General features: G+C 45.2%; 1 protein-coding gene across 1 annotated transcript in view; it reads right to left on the bottom strand.

Annotated features, from left to right (window-relative positions):
• Window positions 1-25,239, bottom strand: part of lmod1b (leiomodin 1b (smooth muscle)) — an 89,807-nt gene extending 64,568 nt beyond the window's left edge. The window contains exon 1 of the mRNA XM_039749409.1: window positions 24,877-25,239. Coding sequence (XP_039605343.1) covers window positions 24,877-25,164 — 288 coding nt within the window. The 5' untranslated portion in view covers window positions 25,165-25,239. The remainder of the gene's footprint in view (window positions 1-24,876) is intronic.
• Window positions 25,240-25,494: the final 255 nt, after the last annotated feature.

Below are 25,494 nucleotides of genomic sequence, written 5' to 3'. Positions count from 1 at the left end.
ATTCCAACATGTTAATAAAACACGACCTCCCTCTTTTGAACCCATGCTGACTGTTCAGTAAATTTCCTGTTCTTGCTATGTGCTGCTCAATCTTTTCAATAATAATTCCTTTATTTAATTTTCCCATGATTCATAGGAAGCATACTGGCCTGTAGTTGCTTGGATCTGCCCAGTCACCCGTTTTATATAGCGGGAATATATTGCCATTTTACAGTTCTTCATAATTTCCTAAAAATATACGTCAAGGGGCGGCACGGTGGGGCAGTGGGTAGTGCTGCTGCCTCGCAGTTAGGAGACCCTGGTTCCTCCCTGCGTGGACTTTGCATGTTCTCCCCGTGTCTGCGTGGGTTTCCTCCCACAGTCCAAAGACATGCAGGTTAGGTGCATTGGTGATCCTAAATTGTCCCTAATGTGTGCTTGGTGTGTGTGTGCCCTGCCCGGGGTTTGTTTCCTGCCTTGCGCCCTGTGTTGGCACTGTGACCCCATAGTTAGGATATAGCGGGTTGATTAATGGATGGATGGATATATGTCAAGGGATTACATATGTACTCGCTAACCTCCTTAAGAACTTGAGGATAAATACAACCAAAAATCACCTACTTGATATTGTCAGACATGTGTGTGGGGGACATTTTCAGGTCTCTGATCCCTGGTGTAATATGGCTCTGGTACACAGGGTGGCACAGTAATCTATGTGTCTGTCTGTCTGTCTCATCCATCACAGTGCTCATTAAAATGTACACATTAATCAAATTAACCGTTAAATTTGAGTTACCATGTGCCACTGAACTCTTGAATTGATGGCAGCAAATTTCAATCAAATCCATCAAGACATTATTTTTTGAGATTTTTAGATATTTGTCTCCAGCAGACCCCCGTGACCCTGTGTTAGGATATAGCGGGTTGGATAATGACTGACTGACTGACTGGCTGATTTTCTATTGTGTGTGTGTTGGGGGGTAATAGGGGTTTAACCCCTTGTGGCCTGAAAGGAGCTTTTCAGCTCCCCCAAAACACTCAACGTAGACAGACACATCCACAAGTCCACCACAGATAAAGGCTTTCATTTTAGTTTTTTGTGGGAAACTCTTACAACTCATTTCCCACGACACAGCAGAGTGTCAGTAAAGCACAAAGCAGCCCACAGCAACACTTTGTCTTCTATTTCACTCTTTCTTCACTATCTCCTCCGCTCCCCCAGCAAGCTTCATCCTCCTCCTCCTCGTGACAAAATGTAACACTTTGCGAGCAATCACCCGTCATCGTATAAACGGAGCTGTGTGAAGAGTTCACACTCATTGTAATACCAAGGAGACTAAAAAGGGGGAAAGGCTCTGTCTTTACCAACTGTTCACATCAAAAGACTACCCAAAGACATGCATCAGACAGTGCTTACACGGGGGACATCAGAGACCCCAGCAAACAATCGTCTTCAACTTGACACATCATCCCACCTGGCAGAGTGGTGGTGAGACAAAGGATCTGTGCTGGTATCTGAAAGGTTGCTGGTTCAAATGCCTCTCACTGCCAAAAGTGGTCCTACTTTGCTGGGCCTTGAGCAAGGCTCTGTCACAGGTGGCTGGGGGTAGTACCCAGCCGGGACGCCCTGGAGGACTAGAGGAGGGCTTACGTCCACCCCAGACCACATGGGGGTGACCGCCCTGGTGGCTTTGGGGACCACAGGAACTGAGCTTGGAAGCTCAACCCTATAGGGGCCCGTGGTCACCACCAGGGGGCGCCCCAATGCCTTTGCCACCCTGGCCCTCAGCACCAGAAGTGTTGGGAGGGAAGAAGACCAGGATAACCCGGAGTGCCAGCAGAAGATAGTCAGGAGGCACCTGGAGCACATCCGGGCGGGGATAAAAGGGGCCGCCTCCCTCCATTCGATGGCTGGAGTCGGGTGGAAGTGAACAGAGTCTTGGAGGAGAGGAGTGGAGGCGGTCAGGAGAAGAGAGGCATTACGAGAGAAGCCTTGGACTTTGGAGGTGTTTTGGGGTTGTGTGGGAGCACCAATTGCATATAGTATGTATAATAAATGTGTGTTGGGTGAACCATCGCTGTCTGCCTGTCTGTGTCCGGGCCATGCTTAACAGCCCTTAACCTGCAATTGCTCCAGGGTTGCAGTACAATGGCTGACCCTGCACTCTGACCCCAACGGGTATGTGAAAGCTAACACATTCCTAATACAAGAAATTGTATGAAGTGAAATAAAGAACAAACAAAACAAAAAATACAGACACAATCAATTCCAACTTGACCTCCACCCTCTCACCATCCCACCTGGCACACACTTTCTTATCATCACTGGTTATCAGAAGGTACAGCGCGTATCTTGTCCAGAGCCAGCATCAAAGTCGTGCTCAAGCCTATAAACACTCTGCACACAGTCATCTTTAATGCTTGAAGCTAAAAAATCAGCAGCAGAGACTTGGAACGCGGTGTACAGCATACCGTGTAATGCGTGTCCAGCGGTATACGTGGGGGAAAACATCAAAAACACTTGGCACACATATATACAGGAAGACAGCAAAGCAGTCAAAAGAAAGGCCCCACGGTCTCTGATTTACACACATACGAGTTCGACCGGACACACATTTAATTGGGGCTCAGTGTCAGTAAAATTCAAGGCTAATACTAAGAGTGCCTGGGAGCTGACAGGAACGGGAATATCCAATGAAAACGCCATGAACAGACATTTGGACATGAACTCAGCATATGCAGCCTTGAAAAGAAAAACGTGCAAATAATAAATAAGATTTTGTGACCGTCACCCTCCGAACTACACCTCATCAAAAGCATCCAGCTATCCTCCGCTCCTTTTTTCCTTTATATTGCCTTGGGATCCTGTAAGTTTAATCATTTTTCTCTATATATACTAGTCATCCCCTGAGGCTCTGCCCGCATAGTAGTGAAACAGGACAAACTTTCAAAATGAATAAACAAACAGGCATCCCTGTCTAAGCAGAGGCAGGGTACACTCCAAAATGCAGAGGTAGACCGACTCCCCACTCCATCCTGATGTCATGCTTCCCTCTCCCCTTGGCCTACAGCCTCTGTCTCGGCTTAGCATGAATATATCGATCCTGCAAGCAAACTTTGATTCTTAGCGCGATGACAGAAGTCACAAAATCATCAAATTCTAGAAAAAAAAACCTTGATATATATATATATATATGTATAGTGAACCCGGCCCAGACACAGACAGGCGGACATGTTGTTCTTCAGACCACCACACGTTTATTTACAAATATTTACAAGTATAATGGGTCACTCAGACCCAGTCACGTGCACAAAACCCCAAATTAGTCCTGGCCACACAATGCCTTGTCTTCGGGCCGCCTCCACAGCTCTCCTGAGCTTCGTCCTTCCTCCTCCCGACTCCAGCGCTGAATGAATGGAGACGGCCCCTTTTAACTCTTTCAGGGCTGATGTTGACTTTTGTCAAAAGGAGGGGTTGACGATGGTAATCAACTGTCATAACCAGCTAGAAAGAAAGTTAGCTTCGTTGATTTGGCCGAGATTTCCTGCTCTCCCATGAGTAGCAAGGCACAAACAACAGCAAAAATGGCCCTGACACCTGGCGAGAGATCCAAGTGGACTCCGGGGACGACGTTTTGCCCGTTCTCTCTGAACTGGACTATGATTTGTCAGACTCTGATTTTCATACAAGTGATCAAAGACGATTGTGAGGTGCCAGCTTCAGTTGATTGGTCCCCAGCTATTCCTGGTGCTGAACAGGTACAAACCTATGGCACCGTTCACCTGGGAGGACTTGTCACTTAACAATGACAAGAGGTAGAAACCAGATTGCAATGCACTGCACTGCGACAGTGATGGCTGCTGCTGCTGGCCCAGTCACGCAAAAACAGCCTGGCAACAAGCCTGCCACACATCCTTGGCAAACTGGCAGCCACAGCTTGCAACAACAGACATTTTATGTTGATGCCATTGCTTTTCAGAAAATTATGTTTTTTGGAAAAAATATTCAGCCCTCAAAGAGTTAAACAGTCCCCGGATGAGCCCCAGGTGTTCCCGGCATTCCTCCTCTGGACACGCCCCAGCGTGGCGGAAGTGCCGGCTGTCCTCCCGGCAGCTCTCCGGGTGCCGTCCTAAATCTTCCCCCCAGCACTTCCTGGTGTGGCGGAAGTGCTGGGGTAACAGGTCCCAAGGCATTGGGGCACCTCCTGGCGGTGACCACGGGCCCCTACAGGGTGGAGCTTCCATGCCCTGTACCCGTGGCCCCCAGAGCAACCAGGAAGGCGACCCCCATGTGATCCAGGGTGGGCGCAGACCCACATCCGGTCCCTCATGGCGTCCCGGCCGGGTCATGGCCCCTGGCATCCCTGACAATATATATATATATATATATATATATATATATATATATATATATATATATATATATATATATATATATATATATATATATATATATATATATATATATATATATATATATATATACACAATGCATCCGGAAAGTATTAACAGCGCATCACTTTTTCCACATTTTGTTCTGTTACAGCCTTATTCCAAAATGGATTAAATTCTTTTTTTTCCTCAGAATTCTACACATAACACCCCATAATGACAATGTGAAAAAAGTTTACTTGAGGTGTTTGCAAATTTATTAAAAATAAAAAAACTGAGAAATCCCATGGTTTGCGCTTCACTACAAACATTTTTCCCAACCAAACATACCCCATGACCTCCTCCTGGTTATAAAGGAGCCCCATCCCAAGTTTGGTGTCGATCGGATACCCAGTGCAGATTTGTGTGGCGGACAAACAAACATTCACACATACACACTCGCATACAGTGCATCCGGAAAGTATTCACAGCGCATCACTTTTTCCACATTTTGTTATGTTACAGCCTTATTCCAAAATGGATTAAATTCATTTTTCCTCAGAATTCTACACACAACACCCCATAATGACAATGTGAAAAAAGTTTACTTGAGGTTTTTGCAAATTTATTAAAAATAAAAAAACTGAGAAATCCCATGTCCATAAGTATTCACAGCCTTTGCTCAATACTTTGTCGATGCACCTTTGGCAGCAATTCCAGCCTCAAGTCTTTTTGAATATGATGCCACAAGCTTGGCACACCTATCCTTGGCCAGTTTCAATCATTCCTCTTTGCAGCACCTCTCAAGCTCCATCAGGTTGGATGGGAAGCGTCGGTGTACAGCCATTTTAAGATCTCTCCAGAGATGTTCAATCAGATTCAAGTCTGGGCGTTGGCTGGGCCACTCAAGGACATTCACAGAGTTGTCCTGAAGCCACTCCTTTGATATCTTGGCTGTGTGCTTAGGGTCGTTGTCCTGCTGAAAGATGAACCGCGCCCCAGTCTGAGGTCAAGAGCGCTCTGGAGCAGGTTTTCATCCAGGATGTCTCTGTACATTGCTGTAATCATCTTTCCCTTTATCCTGACTAGTCTCCCAGTTCCTGCCCCCATATCATGATGCTGCCACCATCATGCTTCACTGTAGGGATGGTATTGGCCTGGTGATGAGCGGTGCCTGGTTTCCTCCAAACGTGATGCCTGGCATTCACACCAAAGAGTTCAATCTTTGTCTCATCAGACCAGAGAAGTTTGTTTTTCATGGTGTGAGAGTCCTTCAGGTGCCTTTTGGCAAACTCCAGGCGGGCTGCCATGTGCCTTTTACTAAGGAGTGGCTTCCGTCTGGCCACTCTACCATACAGGCCTGATTGGTGGATTGCTTCAGAGATGGTTGTCCTTCTGGAAGTTTTTACTGCCAAATAATGCAAAGAGTACATGATTCTGGGCTCATCAGGCGTACACACTCACTGCACTCCCTCTCGGGTGTCAGCGGCGAAGCCTCTCACGTTGAGCCACGGCGTGTGGTTCGTTTATTTGACAGTAAAAACTATTTAAACCATTCTATGATCTGCTTCTCGCAACTGAAAGAGGGCACCGTGGCGGACATTAGCCGACTTGCTGACCAACCACAAGCGTTACCTGGTAGGTAACCACCCACACAGTCAGATTGTGATTCAGACTACGAATGCCTTGAATGTAATTACCCCGATCTACATACTGTCAAATAAACGAACCACATGCCATGGGGCAACGCAAGAGGCTTCGCCGCTGACGCCGGAGGTTCGATTCCTGAGAGGGAGTGCAGTGAGTGTGTACGCCTGATGAGTCCAGAATTAGGGCGAAACACGTGGCGCGTACTCTTTGCATTATTTGACAGTAAAAACTATATATATATAGAGAGAGAGAGAGATGACACACACACACATATACATACAAAAAAAACACACACACACACAAATGTTTGGCTTTGTTTTTAAGAACTGATTTAATTACAGAGAAAACCCACTTTCAGACAAACAGCAGCTTTAGTGTGGAATGAGAAGCAGGCAAGTGCGAGTCTCATGTCTCACGGTAACAGAAAGCTTTCAAGCTGATTAATTCACTTCATCATCAGTTCACTACCTGGCTGAGTTTTCTGTCTTGTAGGCTGTTTACAGAGCATGATATGGCCGATGGAGATATTTTAAATTTCTAGGAACAGACGGCTGGAGTGAAGAAGTGTATTGTGGCTGTAGTGTTCAAGAATAAGGTGAGCTTAAAGGGACAATTTTTACAGTGTACTTGTGCAACTCTGAACCAGAGTCAGTCAGTCAGTCAGTTTCCAACCCGCTATATCCTAACACAGGGTCACGGGGGTCTGCTGGAGCCAATCCAAGCCAGCACAGGGTGCAAGGCAGGAACAAATCCCGGGCAGGGTGCCAGCCCACCGCAGGGCACACACACACACACCAAGCACACAATAGGGACAAGTTATTATCGCCAATGCACCAAACCTTAATGTCTTTGGACTGCGGGAGGAAACCAGAGCACCCGGAGGAAACCCACACAGACACGGGGAGAGCATGCAAACTCCACACAGGGTGGACCCGGGAAGCGAATCCAGGTCTCCTTATAGTGCTACCACTGCACCACCATGCTGCCCCTGGATCAGAGTTGTGAATATTTATATATTTATGCATGGACGTCTGAATATCACTGTCAAGACTCAGGTGATGCATGCAGTACCACTCCAGGTCAAGAGGGGGTGATGTCTCTAACAGTATCATTTCTGTTTCCTTCCTCAGTAGTGAGGAGATACCCAGTGAGGCCAAGTGAGCCTTGCCCACAACAGTCCTTGAAGTCCTGATCCTTCATAGCTGGCAGGAGTGTGGTCAGTTAGGAGATAGACTCTCTGCATGAATGACGTCCTCAAACCTGAGCTACCTGACAGACCAACCACATCAGAAAAGCCACATTGGGTTACGAGGCAACTGCCATGCCTACTTTCATTTATTGCACCACCAAGTTCTTGTTTCAGTTTGGTTTTTTGGACTTTGACATTAAACAGGGTGGTCCAGTTTGTACCCAAATTTATCAGGTCAGGTTAGGTCAGGTTGGGGAGCATGCACTGGTAACAGTGTGTTGCAGCACCCACCACATGACAAAACAGATCCTGGTTGGCAAGCCCCAAGGCAGACACATGGTCCAGTTCCACCCTCCAGAAATGACTCTTTATCTGCCACAGCCAGGTGCTACAGGGGTGTTCCCCTTGGCCTGGTCCAACTGCTTGGGTCCACAACAATGAAGATCCTGTGAGCCGGATCACCCTCAGGGAATCGTACCGCATGGCCGTAGTGCCGTACCTGACGCTCCCTCACAATGCAGGTAATGTGCCTCATTCGGGACTCTGTGAGCAATTGCTCACTGGACACAAAGTCAGACCAGTGGTACCCAAGGACTCTCTGAAGAGACACAGTACCAAAGTCATCTCAGATCACTGGATAGCATCCATGTCTCGCAACCATATAGCAAAGCCCAATTTAAGGTAATTGAAAAATCACCTGAGCAAAAAGAAAAAGAGAAGACAACGTCAGAAGCACCTTAACTAGAGAGCAATACTTGGCATGAGGCTACCAGAGTAGAGAGCTTCAGTCAGGCTCCTTCTTTTATTTTCCCAGTGCCTCCTATCATGTGACTCAAGACAGTCAGCATTGCTAAGTAACAACTAAAAAAGGGAGTGGCCATGGGTGGAGCCTCTTCTAGTCTAACCAATAGGTGCTTAGATCAGGACTCGAATGACAGGCCCGCATTGTGCCTAGTGGCCCCCACTAGTGTATTACACTTCAAGGTGGATGAGCCTGTGACGATGCAGGTTTGCTGCATGCTCCCATCATCTGTCCGGGAGCCCTTGAACCCTGTGCTGTCAGTAATGTTACCGATGAGCCCAGCAGTGAGGCACAACAATGGAGCAAGGGGATGGTGCAAAAAGTGCCAAGTGCTTTTATTTAAAACCAACAACAAAAAGAAACAGTGTTCAAATAAATAGTGCAGTGTTTCAATAAGTCTTCATTAAATAAATACTCCATAAAAACAGAAGTGGAGTGGAGGTTAAAATCCAATAGAAAAAAGTCTTTTAAAAACAATGAGGTTAAAACAATGCTGGAAACAGTCTCTTTCAAAAAAACAAAGCCTAACTAGGAAAAGAAAATCCGAGCACATTTCTCCAGTTTTGATGTCACTACACTGGTTACCTGTGTCTTTCAGAATTGACTTTAAAATCCTGCTTATGGTTTACAAAGCCTTAAATAATCTGCTCCATTTTATGTATCGGAGTGTCTGACAGCTTATATTCCAAATTGTAACCTTAGATCCTCAAATGAGTGTCTGCTTAGAATTCCGAGAGCTAAACTTAAAAGAAGTGGTGAGGCGTTTGGCCTTCTGCTGTTATGCACCTAAAATCTGGAATAGCCTGCCAATAGGAATTCGCCAGGCTGATACGGTGGAGCACTTTAAAACAAACACATTACTTTAACATGGCCTTCTCATAACTTCATTTTAATTTAATCATGATACTTTGCATGTTCAATTCATCATAATAACTATTCATGGTGGCTCTCAAATCCGTCCTGACCCCTACTCTCTCTTCTGTTTCTTTTCCCGGTTTTCTGTGGTGGTGACCCGCGCCACCACCACCTAATCAAAGCACCGTGATGTTCCTGTATTGATGGATTAAAAGCCAGAGGTCTGCATGACCATCATCATCAAGTCCTTCCATGAGAACCCTAAATACAAAGAGGACTGATCATTTATGTTAGGTAGAATGCCCAGAGGGGGCTGGCCGGTCTCGTGACCTCAGACCCCCTGCAGATTTTATTTTTTCTCTCCAGCCGTCTGGAGGTTGTTTTTGTTTTTTCTGTCCTCCCTGGCCATCGGACCTTACTTTTATTCTATGCTAATTAGTGTTCCCTAATTTTAATTCTTATTTATTTTGTCTTTTTTCTCCTTCTTCATCATGTAAAGCACTTTGAGCTATTTGTATGAAAATGTGCTGTAGAAATAAATGTTGTTGTTTCTACCTGGCGGCTCCCCTGCTTCTCCCATCGGGCATTGCAACATAACTGATCTGGTGGCCTTCCGATCCCTGGCTCCAGTTCAGCTCACCTAGATTGAGACTTGGCTTCCTAGCCACCTTGCGCTTCTATTTATGACGGGGACGTGATTCACCTGTGGCAATCAGCGGCTCCTGGGAACAATTACGGATGCGGACGACTTGCCCGCACCACAAATCACGCCAGGAACCACTTCAGCCACACATCACCATGCCCCCTTACTAAGCCGCGATTGCGGTGATTATTAGTTATTTTAAAAATGGCCCTATGACATGAGCTGTGGACCAGCTATACCACAGAGCCACTCAGACTGGAAGTGGTAAACAACATTACAGTGCAATACTTTTGTCTCCATTCACTTTCTATACCTGCTTATTCTGGTAAGGGTTCACTGGGAGTACAGTATGTGGAGCATATATAAAATGCCTGTCATGTGGACTGTATGACGAGGAGATCAGCTTCCCTTCTCGTTGCCCGCCTGACATTTTCATATTGTGGTGTCCATGGTGATTTTCTTTTTTTATTTACAAATATACAATACGATTCCATCTGATCCAGGCTTTGCCAGCCATGTAAAAGGACAGAGGTGACTCAGATCGGTGGGTCTTCACTTCTCGGCTCTTTGAGAGCCAAGGATCGGCGGCACCTGTGCTCCCCAGAGGGGCAGCATTTAGCGAGAGATGTACGAATCCCGGGGCTGTGCGGCCAGCTGGTTGGAGGCTCGGCCTCCCGCTAGCAGCTTTGTCTGCTTGACTAATGACGCCTCATTATAGCACAGATATGTGCTCCCCATTCTGAAGTTCACTCGCTCGTCGAGGTACAGCAGATTCTCTCGTCTTCATGAGGTGACCGGAATGCCTCTGACATTTTCTGAGATTCTTCTTAAATAGATTGGCTGCTTTTCAGCATATGATAGATAGCAAGCATTTACTGGCCCGGCGGAAAACCTTTCTCTATTCAGAAGCTGGAGTGATCCTCAAAACCCATCCATTCAATCTCAGACCTGCTTAATAAAGTCCAAGGCTGCCAGTGATGGGAGTCTCTTCTTTCATCACCTAACACAAAGAAGGATCCAAGCCAAGGAAGGAATCACTGAGACGATTTATAGCTGTCATCGAGCCCAACACATGTCTCTGAGATATAGGATGAAAGCTCGAGTACCCAGAGAAACACCCACACAAGCACGAGGACAACGTGCAGACTCCACATTTGAACCCATAAGGCTGGAGCTGTGAGGAAGCAGTGCTACCCAGCATGCCACCGACTCAAATTTCAAAGCTAAATTGCTACTCCAAGTCTTTTTCTAGCTGGATCATGAGCCATATGTGGGGTGACAAGGGGGTGCTAGCCGTGCCTAGACAATGGAGAGGCCTGGCAAGAACTACCATAAAGAGACATAGGTGGAGAGTCACCCCTCACACTAATGGTGATAAATGGGGACCACCATGGGGGCACAAACCCCTGTTGATGGAAATAAAAGGACAGGCAAGAAATTGACGCCATTTGACCAGCCCTGCAGGGATGAAGTTTGGAAGCCTCTGATCACAATGATATTTTTTGCTTTTAGTTATTGGTAGTTTGTGGCCTTATTTTGGTGGTGGTTATCTTTCCATCTGCATCTTTTGTGGTTTGAGACACGGTGGTGCAGTGTTTAGCGCTGCTGCCTCACAGCTCAGGTCAGAGTTTTTGGCCACAATGACCGTTCCAGCATGGTTGGCAGATGCTTCCCTTTCCCTCAGGGCCACTTAAAAGGCCATCACATCGTTATAATCATCTTTCCTCATTGACTAAATGCATTTCTCCAAGTTCGGCGACGTTCCTGAACATTTCTGCAGTGGGGTTTGCTCATCACAACCAATGAATCTGCTCCTGGGCTGGACTGCTGACCAATGAATGAGGGAGGAAGGCGGGTCTTCAATTGAAACGCTCAGTCAATGGAAGTGGTTTCTTTGACATTATTTTGGTAAAAGTGCATGTGTTTGGGACATTGTGAGCACGCAACTGAACGAATTGACTTGTGGATTATGCGACATGAGTAACATGAGATTTTTGGAGGGATATTTTTGATATTGTAGCGACCCGGCAGTCAGCGCTGCCGGAGTGATGCATTGTGGGAAGGTTGTACGTTCACTACTTTTTATAATGTTTTTCTTGATGTATTTATTAATGTCTTAACTTGCAAATAATTGTTGTGTTTGTGTTCAATTAGTTGGGTGGGTTTGGGTCATCGCCGTCCGGGGTTATTTATTTTGTAAAAAGTACCGGTTATGTGAAATGTGTCTTCGTGCATGACCTTGACCATGGCCGTGCAATAATGTCGAGCTTTGTTTACTGGCTATCTGTGAATAAAGAGATACAACAGGACAGAGCTGTTATTCATTGCTAAGATTTTATCTAAGCAATTAATGCCGAGACCCTCGGAGTCGTGCGGTATATGGGACACGAGTGCTCGCTACTTAAGAAGCTGGGTACAGCTGTGTGCTGCCGAGACACTCGTAGTCGTGCAGTGTATGGGACACGAGTGCTCGCTACTTGAAGAGCTGGGTAAAGCTGTGTGCATAACGCTGGCAATCCGTTAGCCGACAGCTTGGGAGAGGTGCACGGCAGCGATCTGCTTTAAAAACTTCAAGACTCGACCACGGGTCGCTACAATATTTACAGTTGTCCAGCATTGGTCATCATAAATGCTTATGCAGGCCTGCCGCCAGGGGGGGACAAACGGGACTCTGGTCCTAACGGAAGGGGGCCCCTTCACGCTTGATTTTTTTTTAAGGCTGATGTTGTGCGCGTCGATATATATTCGGGCAATCATTCAAGTTACATGTAAGAGAAAAGTAAAATTATTGCGCTTACAACAATACGAGTGAGTGTTTTAATAGCCGCACGCTCCACGCAAGTAGATATCGTGCACGTGTCGTGTGAAGCACGCTTGTCAAAGGGGGCCGGTGTTCTAACGAAACATCCTACCCATCGAAATGATCTACTCACTGATACTACGCATGCGCAGACCAAAATTACGCAACTTAGCCTTACTACATTAATGCATTTATTACAGTTTACTGCATAGGTATTTATTGTCAACATTTTATAAATTGTATATTTTCCATGTTTTAATCTGGTACAGGCCATTGTATCCATGCACGAGTAATGACCGTCTTGTGAAATCGTTGCATCAGGCTGTGTCTCTTTCGGGCATTAAATGATGCATATAGAATAAATTGAGAAATGTTAAAATTTCCATAAATTTGATAGACGACTTCTAAATACAACATGTTAAATGATGACGCGGTATAACGTTATACGTTTCATGTTACGACTTACAATAAACAACGGTAGGATACTTCGACAAAGTAGGACAAATCGTCAGAACACCGGCAGCGGCACGCTTCTCAAAGACAAAGGAGAGCTGACGCCGACGTCCTTGAGCTTGACGTTCAGTAGTATGTTTGTTGTACAGGGTACGTGGATAATGGATTGACTTCGCCGCTGTAATTGAATACTCCCGTTTCACACACACAGGCGCTGTTCTGTCTCCGACAACAGCGATATTGTTGTGCACTATCGTGGACGTTGACATGTTTGGTGTAGCACAAGTCTGTCTCCGTAGTTTGATAATTCATTCGCTTGGGTGTTTATTGTTGTGACGAGTGTGCGTTGGTTTTGTGCGTATCACTAAAGATTCTGGATCGCCAGGATTTTTTGAAAACTTTGAAGTTTGATACAGCAAGTTACCTGATAGTACACCATGTAGATAACCCTAACCGTTAGTGTATACAGTGGTGTGAAAAACTATTTGCCCCCTTCCGGATTTCTTATTCTTTTGCATGTTTGTCACACAAAATGTTTCTGATCATCAAACACATTTAACCCTTAGTCAAATATAACACAAGTAAACACAAAATGCAGTTTTTAAATGATGGTTTTTATTATTTAGGGAGAAAAAAAATCTAAACCTACATGGCCCTGTGTGAAAAAGTAATTGCTCCCTGAACCTAATAACTGGTTGGGCCACCCTTAGCAGCAATAACTGCAATCAAGCGTTTGCGATAACTTGCAATGAGTCTTTTACAGCGCTCTGGAGGAATTTTGGCCCACTCATCTTTGCAGAATTGTTGTAATTCAGCTTTATTTGAGGGTTTTCTAGCATGAAGCGCTTTTTTAAGGTCATGCCATAGCATCTCAATTGGATTCAGGTCAGGACTTTGACTAGGCCACTCCAAAGTCTTCATTTTGTTTTTCTTCAGCCATTCAGAGGTGGATTTGCTGGTGTGTTTTGGGTCACTGTCCTGTTGCAGCACCCAAGATCGCTTCAGCTTGAGTTGACGAACAGATGGCCGGACATTCTCCTTCAGGATTATTTGGTAGACAGTAGAATTCATGGTTCCATCTATCACAGCAAGCCTTTCAGGTCCTGAAGCAGCAAAACAACCCTAGACCATCACACTTACAACCACCATATTTTACTGTTGGTATGATGTTCTTTTTCTGAAATGCTGTGTTCCTTTTACGCCAGATGTAACGGGACATTTGCCTTCCAAAAAGTTTAACTTTTGTCTCATCAGTCCACAAGGTATTTTCCCAAAAGTCTTGGCAATCATTGAGATGTTTCTTAGCAAAATTGAGACGAGCCCTAATGTTCTTTTTGCTTAACAGTGGGTTGCGTCTTGGAAATCTGCCATGCAGGCCGTTTTGCCCAGTCTCTTTCTTATGGTGGAGTCGTGAACACTGACCTTAATTGAGGCAAGTGAGGCCTGCAGTTGTTTAGACGTTGTCCTGGGGTCTTTTGTGACCTCTCGGATGAGTCGTCTCTGCGCTCTTGGGGTAATTTTGGTCGGCCGGCCACTCCTGGGAAGGTTCACCACTGTTCCATGTTTTTGCCATTTGTGGATAATGGCTCTCACTGTGGTTCACTGGAGTCCCAGAGCTTTAGAAATGGCTTTATAAGCTTTACCAGACTGATAGATCTCAATTACTTCTGTTCTCATTTGTTCCTGAATTTCTTTGGATCTTGGCATGATGTCTAGCTTTTGAGGTGCTTTTGGTCGACTTCTCTGTGTCAGGCAGCTCCTATTTAAGTGATTTCTTGATTGAAACAGGTGTGGCAGTAATCAGGCCTGGGGGTGGCTACGGAAATTGAACTCAGGTGTGATACACCACAGCTAGGTTATTTAGGTTATTATAAGGGGGCAATTACTTTTTCACACAGGGCCATGTAGGTTTGGATTTTTTTTTCTCCCTAAATAATAAAACCATCATTTAAAAACTGCATTTTGTGTTTACTTGTGTTATATTTGACTAATGGTTAAATGTGTTTGATGATCAGAAACATTTTGTGTGACAAACATGCAAAAGAATAAGAAATCAGGAAGGGGGCAAATAGTTTTTCACACCACTGTATTAAAATGTTCAGATGTTACTCCTATTCATTGCATTGGTATAATTGTACCGTTACACATCAGATAATACATAGGCCTATCTCATTAATGTAATGTTTCAATTCTGCTATGAGCTTCCGTTAGCACTGGCTTTCCTGCTCGCAGTCAAACTTTCATGTGCGGGAAGGCTCAACTCATCAAGTATGGTAGTCATAAATGCAGCATTGTCGCTGTCGGATAAACTACATTTCGATCATTTTGTATACGTATTTGATGGTCTTGGCATGTGGTGACCCGGGGGAAGGCAGAGGGGCCCACATGTACCCAGTTGTCTGGGGCCCAAATATTTCTGGCGGCGGGCCTGGCCTATGCTCTCAGAAGCTTTAACTCCTTTGATCATGAAACGAAACAGTTTTCCTCTGCCATCACTACAAATTAAATGGGGTAAGATGCATATAAAAATGTATATCATTTTTGGGTGGAGTATTCCATGGACTCATACAATCTGGTTGTGACGTATAAAATTCACACTCAGATAATTTCCAGTTGGACCCACTGCACGTTTTCCAAATCGATCTCCAGCCAAACTGGCTGGGTTGGACCAATGCAGATTGTCCCAAGTCCTCCAGACACCAGCCAGGGAATGTAAAGTGACAGAAAGGATAAACAGTGGACGGGTGGGGGGGCTGCACTGAAACAAAGGCCCAATCCCACCACCCCCAAGCACAACTCCAGGGATGTCTACCGTGGAGAGACCAGCAGTATGACAAGTGACTGTTCTGTGTTTGGCGAGAGCTTTAAGGAGATAATGGAGTGGAGTGGGCGGAGGGGTGTGTGGTGACAGCTGACCACCATCAAAAGGGTCTTCACAGACTAATAACAGATAAATGGGTGAGGCACCAGAAATAGCAACATCTCACCGCCCCCCAGTGCTGGAGGAGGGGAGTTGATTGGCACATAAATATGGCCTGAGCCAGTCCTCTGGGAAAAGCAGAAGATAGAAATGGAGTCAATCTTACTGTTGATGTTGAGCACCCATATGGTTTTCAGGTGGGTTTTTGTTTTCTGGGGACTCCACTTTTCCCTAAAGGACTTGCCATTATTTTGAATGTGATGGTCTTTGAGCGGCAGGGTGGCGCAGTGGGTAGTGCTGCTGCCTCACAGTTAGGAGACCTGGGTATGCTTCCCGGGTCCTCCCTGCGTGGAGTTTGCATGTCCTCCCCGTGTCTGCGTGGGTTTCCTCCCACAGTCCAAAGACATGCAGGTTAGGTGCATTGGCGATTCTAAATTGTCCCGTGTGTGTGTGTGTGTGCCCACCCTGAGGTGCGCTGGCGCCCTGTGTTGCTCCAGCAGACCCCCGTGACCCTGTGTTAGGATATAGCGGGTTGGATGATGGATGGATGGTCTTTGATGGAGTCAATGGATGCTCCAATTGGGGCACTCGAGAGACTAAACAAGGGGTCTGAGTGTCTGAGCTTGCGAGGGTCCTGATAAAAACCAACATCAAGGCCTTTAATGACCTCTTCAAGAGGTTTATTTACCTCAGCAGTGACATTCATGTCTCTGGTGACTCTTCCTATGAAGTCAGTAGACGGATTGGGAGAGCATGGGGGGTCATGAGGTCACTGGAAAGATATCCCGATATCTATGCAAAAGGACGAAGGTCCAAGTCTTTAGAGTCCTGGTGCTTCCTGTCTTGCTAAATGGTTGTTAGACATGGACGCTATCCAGTGTCCTGAGATGAAGACTGGACTCCTTTGGTACTGTGCCTCTCCAGAGAATCCTTGGGTACCGTTGGTTTGACTTTGTGTTGCTCATGGGGTCCCGAATAAGGCACATGACCTGCATTGTGAGGGAGCGTCAGTTTACGGCACTACGGCCATGTGGCGCGTTTCCCCCGAGGGTGATCCGGCTCGTAAGATCCTCATTGTTGGGGACCCAAGTGGCTGGACCAGGTCAAGGGGTTGCCCACGTAACACTGGCAGGGGCAGATAGAGGGTCATTTCTGGAGGATGGGACTGGATCGCGTGTCTGCCTGGGCGGTTGCCAACCGGGATCCCGAGTTGTTTCATTGTGTGGTGGGTGCGGCAACACGCTGTACCAGTGCATGCTCCCCAACTCGACTTGACTTGGCTGATGGTCTTTGAGAGTGTTAGGTCCAGTTTGGGTTCCTGAAGCTGTAGGTATCAAAGGAAACTTACCAAACTGGAGACAAAGACTACAGATAAGAGGAGAATGTTCTGTGTGGAGTGTGAACATCAGTTTAATCACTCAGGGGTCAGTTCTTAGACCATTACTTTTAATGATTAACTAGCTGTCCCCCGCAGCTCCACCCATGTAGTAGTGAAACAGGATAAACTTTAAAAACCAATTTAAAAAAAAAATGTAATTCTTGCCAAGCGGAAGGTAGGAACACTCCAACATCAAACACTGGCTCTGTATCTGATCGTGTTCAGCTCTAATGGGAGAGCGTCCCCCGTGTGGGGAGAAAAGCACATGGCCGTGATATCTCTGCCAATGAGCAGCTACCCTCTAAAACACACATAGCTCTCATCTCTCTCTCAAAAAACATAAAATGTTACTTCTTAATAATCTGTAGATGATAATGTCTGCTGAACAAACGGGTATTGCTAGCTAAGCAGAGGCAAGGTACGCTCCAACACGTGGTACAGCAACTCAAACAGAGACTCGCTCAGGGAAGGCCCGTAGCCTTTCTCTTGGATTGGCGTGAATACATCGGTGCTGCAGACGAACTATGATACTTAGTGTGATGAGAGAAGTCACTAAATCAACCAGAACGTTCAAGCAAATTATTGAAAAAAAAAAAACAGATCTAAATCCGTTAAGCAATTCTCTCATGAAAAGCGGAGAGACATACAGACAGACGTCAGAGAGAGAGAGAGAGATATACTGTATAGATATACAGTATATATAGATATACACACACACATATATCTCTCTATTATAACAAAAAATCCTGTGGAATGAATGACTAGGAGACGATACGTGATCTTCAAGTTAAGATCACGAAAGACAAATAAAAGAACCGCGAGACGAAAGAGAATGGGCAAAAAAAAAATCAGCAGTGTAAAGGGAAACAGCACACACAGATACAGGCATCTCGGTGCATATAAAGCATATAAAGGACAATACGTTATAAATGAAATGTCGACGAATAAAAGATCGCATTAGCACAAAAAAAAAAGGAAATTAATAATCAGGACCAGATGTAATTGAAAAAATAGCAGGACAAAGTGAGGTCAGAAATCAAAGGAAAAGAGCAGAAAACAAACGGCTCAAACAACCCTTCCTGGCACCACCACTCCTCCCAGGCAACCTCGTCCTCTTCCTCCCGATTCTGGCTTCGAATGAAGGGAGGCTGGCCCGTTTTATAGCCCACCCGGAAGTGTTCCAGGTGCTTGACCAGCTGGCCCTGATTGCACCTCCGGGTGGGGCTGATAACTCGTCCAACCGGGTTGTTGGCTCTCGGCAGCACCCCCTAGCGGCCACCCCATTTCCCAACCAGGCTGTGGAGGACTCCAAGTCCCATGGAGCCACGTGGGAGACGGGGAAGCGAATAACGGCCGGGAGGCTGCCACCAAGCGTCCCGGGGGAGGTATTGAGCTGTCCATGGTGGCTCCCCCGGAACATATGCAGCAGGGGCGCCCCGGCCGGGCATGGGATATATATATATATACACTCTTTGGGGTGCGAGCAACATTTGCTGGGGGTGCCAGAATCCATCAAGGAAGAAAAATGAAAAACATTATTTGTACAAAATCTTAATTTATTTATCCATTCCTAAATAATTAAATGGGCAGGCTATTTCGTATCAGTGCAATACGCTGTTTCTTAAAACGGATGACTCCCGCTCTTACGTGTAAGTCTGCGTGGATATTATGAACTATCGTATCTGTTCAAGTTCTATTTAAATTTTAAATAGAAGGAATTTTTATTTAGTCGACAGAAATATCTTTGGTAGGAATGGAAGTTAAATGTAGGCATCATTGCATACATTTTTCTTCACCATACAAATGTAAATAGTAAATTCGCCTTACATTCCAACCAAAGATATTTGTGTCGACTAAATAGAACTTGAAAAGATATATTTTTTCAAATGTGATTGCGCAATTCAGATCGAGTTCACGCACACATCACATCGAGCCTGCGTGCTATTGTGGTTTCACCTGCGTGCCTCAATAAGTCATCCTCCCCTCGCTCTTACTTTTTTACCGTTCATCTAATGATTACACTGAGTATGGCTTTACCAAAACAATCATTGATGGCGAATAAAGTATCCATTATTCATAAAGCTTCAATTGGTGATCTGTCTTTTTGCGTTAACCGCATATTTTTTCATACGTCCCAAACCAAGGGGATGCGAGGGTAAAATGAATCGGGAAGCGCTGATATATATGTATGTATATATATATATTGAAATAGTTTTACTGTGAAATAATGCAGAGTACGCGACACGTGTTTCACCCTAATTTTGGGGTCATCAGGCGTACATACTCAGTGCACCCCCTCTCGGGAATTGAACCTCGGAGCTAGAGGCGAAGCCTCTTCTATTGCGCCATGGCGTGTGGTTTGTCTATTTGAGAGTATGTAGATCGGGGAGTATATATACATATATATATATATATTCGTGCTTTGCAGCGGAGAAGTAGTGTGTTAAAGAAGTTATGAAAAAGAAAAAGGAACATTTTAAAAATAACATAATGACTGTCAATATACAGTAATTGTTTTGTGAGTGTTATGAGTGTTGCTGTCATCAAGGATTTGATTATCATTATTTCTTTCAATCAGGTTCGTATTTGTAGGATGTGTTGTGTTCAAGTTACATTCCGTGTTTGTCAATCGTTGTGAAGATAACAGGTTTCATTCATCGATTCGTTTCTTACTGCATCAATAAACAGCTCGTCTTCTTCTTTATCTGAGACCTGACACACTGCATGCACGGGTTTTTACACTGTCTTCCTTTAGCGGGACATTGACTTTTTCCACCGTGTGCTTTGTTTCCGCAGTAGCTGCACTTATGAATATGATTCTATGTATCAGACGCTTCATATTTTTTTGCTGCCTTCTCAATTGTGTAATTCGGTTTTTGTTCGGCACTCTTTGAAACTGTTGCTTTTTATCTGTGCACTGCGTCAGTTCACGTGAGCCACTCAGTGTACATGCATCGAAGGTTTCCAGCTGTGCTGGTGCCATCTTGTGCGATGTCCACGGCTGTATCTAATGTTAGCTAAGACCCGGCACTTAAAAGTTTCTCTCGCAGTTTCGCCGAGTTTGTGCCAAACACCACCCTGACCATCTCATCCTCCTCTGCATAAGCACAGTCCTTCACCCGTGAATATTTAGCGGCAGTGTTTCTATTGGATTGCCGCTGACGGGCGGCCTTATATGGGCAGGCACTAAATTACGTGGGAGGCGTAACTCCGCCTCCCATGGGCATCGAGCAGAAGTCTATTATAGTATATGGACGAAAAAATAGGTTCCAGTTATGACCGTTACGTGTAGAATTTCTAAATGAAACCCCTTTAACTTTTGTAAGTAAGCTGTAAGGAATGAGCCTGCCAAATTTCAGCCTACAAGGGAAGTTGGAGAATTAGTGACGTTGGAAAGTTCAATATGGCGGCCAACAGTGGCATCATACCACCGAAAAAAGTACGTACGGTTTAGCGCAGGGAAGCCGCCTACCAAATTTCGTGAAGATGGGGCCATAAATAAGAAAGTTCAACATGGCTGACGTTGTCGAGCGTTATCGACCGTTATGCGTAGAATGTCGAAATGAAACCTGACAAACTTTTGTAAGCTGTAAGGAATGAGCCTGCCAAATTTCAGCCTTCTACCTACACGGGAAGTTGGAGAATTAGTGATGAGTCAGTCAGTGAGTCAGTGAGGGCTTTGCCTTTTATTAGTGTATATACATATAAATATTTATTATAAAAGAAAATCTTGAGTTGAGACTATTGCCAAGAGTTTTTTTCAAGTCCCGCCCTCCTCTCCCCCATTTCCTGTTACCGGCCCATGCCGACGGTCCTCTCACCCCTCATTGGTGTGAATGCTTTTGTCAGACACACTTCCTGCACTCTTAGCTCTTATAAATTTTTACGTTTTCCTCACTTTGTTTCCAATAAAAGAAGACTTATTATGTCCAAATCTTATTGAAGACTTTCATCCCGAAGGGTTATCAACAGAAGAAATGAGTACACGGGCAATCCTAGCACCAAGAAATGATGAAGTCAAACAAATTAACTCAAAAATTGTCGATCGGTTACACGGCAAATTGGTTAAATGCGTATCAATAGACTAGGCTGAAACAGTTGGTGGTGATGGTGCGGAAGATGAAAACATCAACTTAATATCACGGAGAATATCTACAATCGTTAACACCGTCTGGTCTTCCACCGGCCAAATTACTGTTGAACGAAGGATGTATCGTAATGTTATTGCTTAATTTATGTCTGAGTGATGGGCTATGCAATGGAACAAGATTAGTTGTGTTCAAAATCGGTCGAACAATTCTGACATGTTAAATTTTAACAAGCGACAAGAAGGGTAATGTAGCACATCTTCAGGGGATAACAGTAGACACGAAAGGAGATCTTGATATGCCATTCGTATTAAAACGTTTACAGTTTCCCATTAGAATAGCTTTGCTAGGAAAATTAATAAATCACAAGGACAAACATTCGAAAAAGTCGGTTAATTGATTAGAGAGAAAGAAACGATATTCACTCACGGGCAGTTATACGTTGCGTTGTCACGATGTAAGTCTAAACATGGAACCAAAAGTCAAAGCGACATTGAAGAAAAGTTAATTCCAAATGTTGTTTTTACTGAAGTTTTACAGTAAAAGTGTAAGTTTAAAAAGTATTTGCGTGTTAATTTCAAAGCCAAACAGAATGGAAATGTTTAACTCAACAAATACCTCTAACGCAACATGAAACATTATTTTCTTTCCATTTATTAGGTTTCACTATGGTTAATTACATGCTATAATGTAAAATAGTTAGGTCTATTATGCATATGTAACAATTCCCATGAAAAAATTAACAATCTGTTTAAATTGTACATACGCTTCCCCATAAGCGAACGGCAGAGCTGCAAAGTGGCCAGCACGTACCACCCGCCCGGGGGTTGGCGAGCAAAGCGAGAAGGAGGCAGAGCCCCCTAGTATATATTATATATACATACACACACACACACACACATCTAACTGTTTAGTTTGTATTAAAATGTATTCACACTTTTGTAATTTCTTCTTTGACCCCAAAACACAGAAACTGGGAAATATCAGCTCACTCAAGTAGGCACAGGATTGTGTCTCCTGAGGAGAAGCCGGACGTCACCTTAAAACAGTGGATTTCTGCTCACTCTTTAAGGAGTAAAGCTGATCATCTATCTATTCATTCGCTCTGTTTGATTTGGGATTATGGGGTCTGGGAGCAGGGTGGGGTGCAGTCCATCTCAAAGCCCACTCATGTATACATTCACTGTCTCTCAGCCCCCATTCAGAGCCACCAGTTTGTTCATCTACTAGGCACTTCTTCGGGGAGGAAAACTGGAGTTTGTACAGTAGAGGACAGACACGCAGAAAGAACATGCGGCTTGTATGTGGAAAATGCAGGATTTGGATTCTGTCAGCAACCATGGATGGCATGCAGTTGATCGCAGCGTACGCTCACACTAGAATTACATTTACAGTTATTTGCTTAGCACAGTGATTCTTAACTATTTCTAAGTCACAGATCCCTTTAACAATCTGATGAAATCTATGGACCCCTTTCCCCAGAAATATTCACATAAACACAACTTGGCATGCAGTGAATATCCATCCATCCATTATCCAACCTGCTATATCCTAACTACAGGGTCATGGGGGTCTGCTGGAGCCAATCCCAGTCAAAACAGGGCGCAAGGCAGGAAACAAACCCCGGGCAGGGCGCCAGCCCACTGTAGGGTGGGCAGACACACACACGCACCCACACACCAGGGACAATTTAGGATCACCAATGCACCTAACCTGTGTGTCTTTGGACAGTGGGAGGAAACCCACGCAGACACGGGGAGAACATGCAAACTCCACGCAGGGAGGACACGGGAAGTGAACCTGGGTCTCCTGTGCCACTGTGCCACCCTTTGCAGTGAATATAATGTACTTTATTTATCGAGATTTGATTGTCTCATACATACTGTATATGACATACACAAAGTATTAGTAAACTTTAAAGTAAAACACTCATTTTTATGCAAAAAGTAATGGCCACCCATTAGAATTATGAAATACAATCCATCCATCCATCCATTATCCAACCCGCTATATCCTAACTACAGGGTCACAGGGTCTGCTGGAGCCAATCCGTGCCAACACAGATCGCAAGGCAGGAAACAAACCCCGAGCAGGGCACCTTCTTTAGATGGCTACTTCCAGCAGGATAACGTGCCAAGTCACAAAGCTCAGATCATCTCAGACTGGTTTCTTGAACCTGACAAGTAGTTCACTAGACTCAAATGGCCTCCACAGTTAGCAGATCTCAATCCAGTAGAGCACCTTTGGGATGAGATTAGCATCATGGATATCCATCCATCCATTATCCAACTCACTATATCCTAACTACAGGGTCATGGGGGTCTGCTGGAGCCAATCCCAGCCAACACAGGGCGCAAGGCAGGAAACAAACCCCGGGCAGGGCGCCTGCCCACCGCAGGGCACACACTTGGGACAATTCAGAATCACCAATGCACCTAACCTGCATGTCTTTGGACTGTGGGAGGAAACCGGAGCACTCGGAGAAAACCCACACAGACACGGGGAGAACATGCAAACTCCACGCAGGGAGGACCTGGGAAGCTAACCCGGGTCTCCTTACTGCGAGGCAGCAGCGCTACCCACTGTAAGAATAATAATAATTCATTACATTTATATAGCACTTGTCTCAGTACTCAAAGCGCTATCCACACAGGGAGGAAACAAACCCACAATCTTCCACGGTCTCCTTACTGCAAAGCAGCAGCACTACCACTGCGCCACCTGTGTGCCATCGTGCCACCCCAAATACAATCCTCTTGTGCAAATGAAAGCAGATCTGCTACTACTACTCTAAATCAACAGTACCGGTCTGTATAGTGAATATAAATGTTCATTTTTATTTGACCCTCACGGACCCCCTGAAACCCTTCCATGAATCCCCTAGGGGTCCACAGACGTCAGGTTAAGAACCCCAGGGGTAGAAGATGCTTTCATCCAATATGACTTACAACAAAAGAGATTAACATAATCGAGTAAACAAGCATTAGAGGGCATGGTAGCACAACCGATCACCACAAGCGAAGAACAAAATCCAAGCTCGTTACAAAACCCCAACTCTTCTTAGACACACGGAGGGAGTCAGACTTTCAAATTGTGGCAGTGAGCAGCATGTTCTATCAGCTAGAAGCTAGAAGCATGAAAAGAATCTGAATTGAGAGATGATGAGGTGGCATCACCAGACGGTGGTTGAGAAGGAGCACAGGGCCTCACAGGTGTCTCCATATAATCAGGTGAAGATCCATCGACTACTCTGTAGGCAAACATCAAGGATTTGGGCGTAATAGGCACCACTTCAGGAAGCTTAATGAAGCGCCCTGAAAATACCAAGACATTAATTCACTTGAACATCCAGGAAAAGCGTGCAGACTCCACAAAGATGGTGACTAGAACTGGGGTTTGAGAGATGGCAACACGAAACCTCTATGCCACTGTGCCACCTGAAACTGATCCAAGTGGTAGTCTGGGTTGAACAGCTCCATCATTTTCATTTCAATGTCCCCAAATCCTATATGCTTGGTCTCATCTTTCTCCATTTAACAGTTGAATGGACAGCACCCTTCCTTTTACTCCTGCTTGACCACATTCAAAAAAACTGGTTAACCAGCCTCTGTTAGCTTTAAAGTTGGACATGAGGAGAGGTGGGGGCAGTGACCAAGGTCAGGACAGCTCAAGAACCTTAAACTAAAAGACAGCGGAGCGCGCACTGGTGGACCTCAAACCCCATGCACTCCCCCGAGAAGCTTCTTACCTCAACAGAGAGCTCTCTCTGAATCATCTTCTTGGTTTCCCTCTCACAGTAATCCAGCATCGCTCCCCGATTATAGCACTTGGTTGGTTGCTTCTCAGTCTGGTTTCTCTGCCTCAGCCCCACGGGGATGTTAGGATCTGGCTCCCTTTCGTCCAGTTCATTTTCTAATTCCTGCATTTCTTCGGGAGACAGGTTGGCCAAGAGATTATCGATATCTGGGTCCTCACTGACCTGTCTTCTGCACCGGGACATCCTGGGTCTGGTGGCATCCAAACGAGATGCACACATGGTGGATGTGAAGCAGACAAGGAAAAGAGAACCACAGCGTGTTAAGACGGGAGATCCGTGTGCCGCTGATTTCCAACCAGCAGGTGCCGGACTGCCCATCAAAAATCAAGGCAGCTGCTCCGTAAACTGGAAGGCGGGCTCTGCACCATCAAACAGGAATGATTGACAGGGCTGCTGGCCAGTTAGACAAAGAGCTGCACAGAACCGAATGGAGGAGTTTGTGTCTGGCCAACCAAAGTCAGCCTGAAATGTCAGGACATTCCTCGAAATCCTAAGCAGCTGCGTGGCCTTATATAGCAAGGAGCATTTAGCCTTTTAAAGGCATTGGGA

This window comes from Polypterus senegalus, chromosome 3, assembly GCF_016835505.1.
Source record: "Polypterus senegalus isolate Bchr_013 chromosome 3, ASM1683550v1, whole genome shotgun sequence".
Classification (NCBI taxonomy): Eukaryota; Metazoa; Chordata; class Cladistia; order Polypteriformes; family Polypteridae; genus Polypterus; species Polypterus senegalus.
This window is presented reverse-complemented; position numbering and strand designations above follow the sequence as displayed.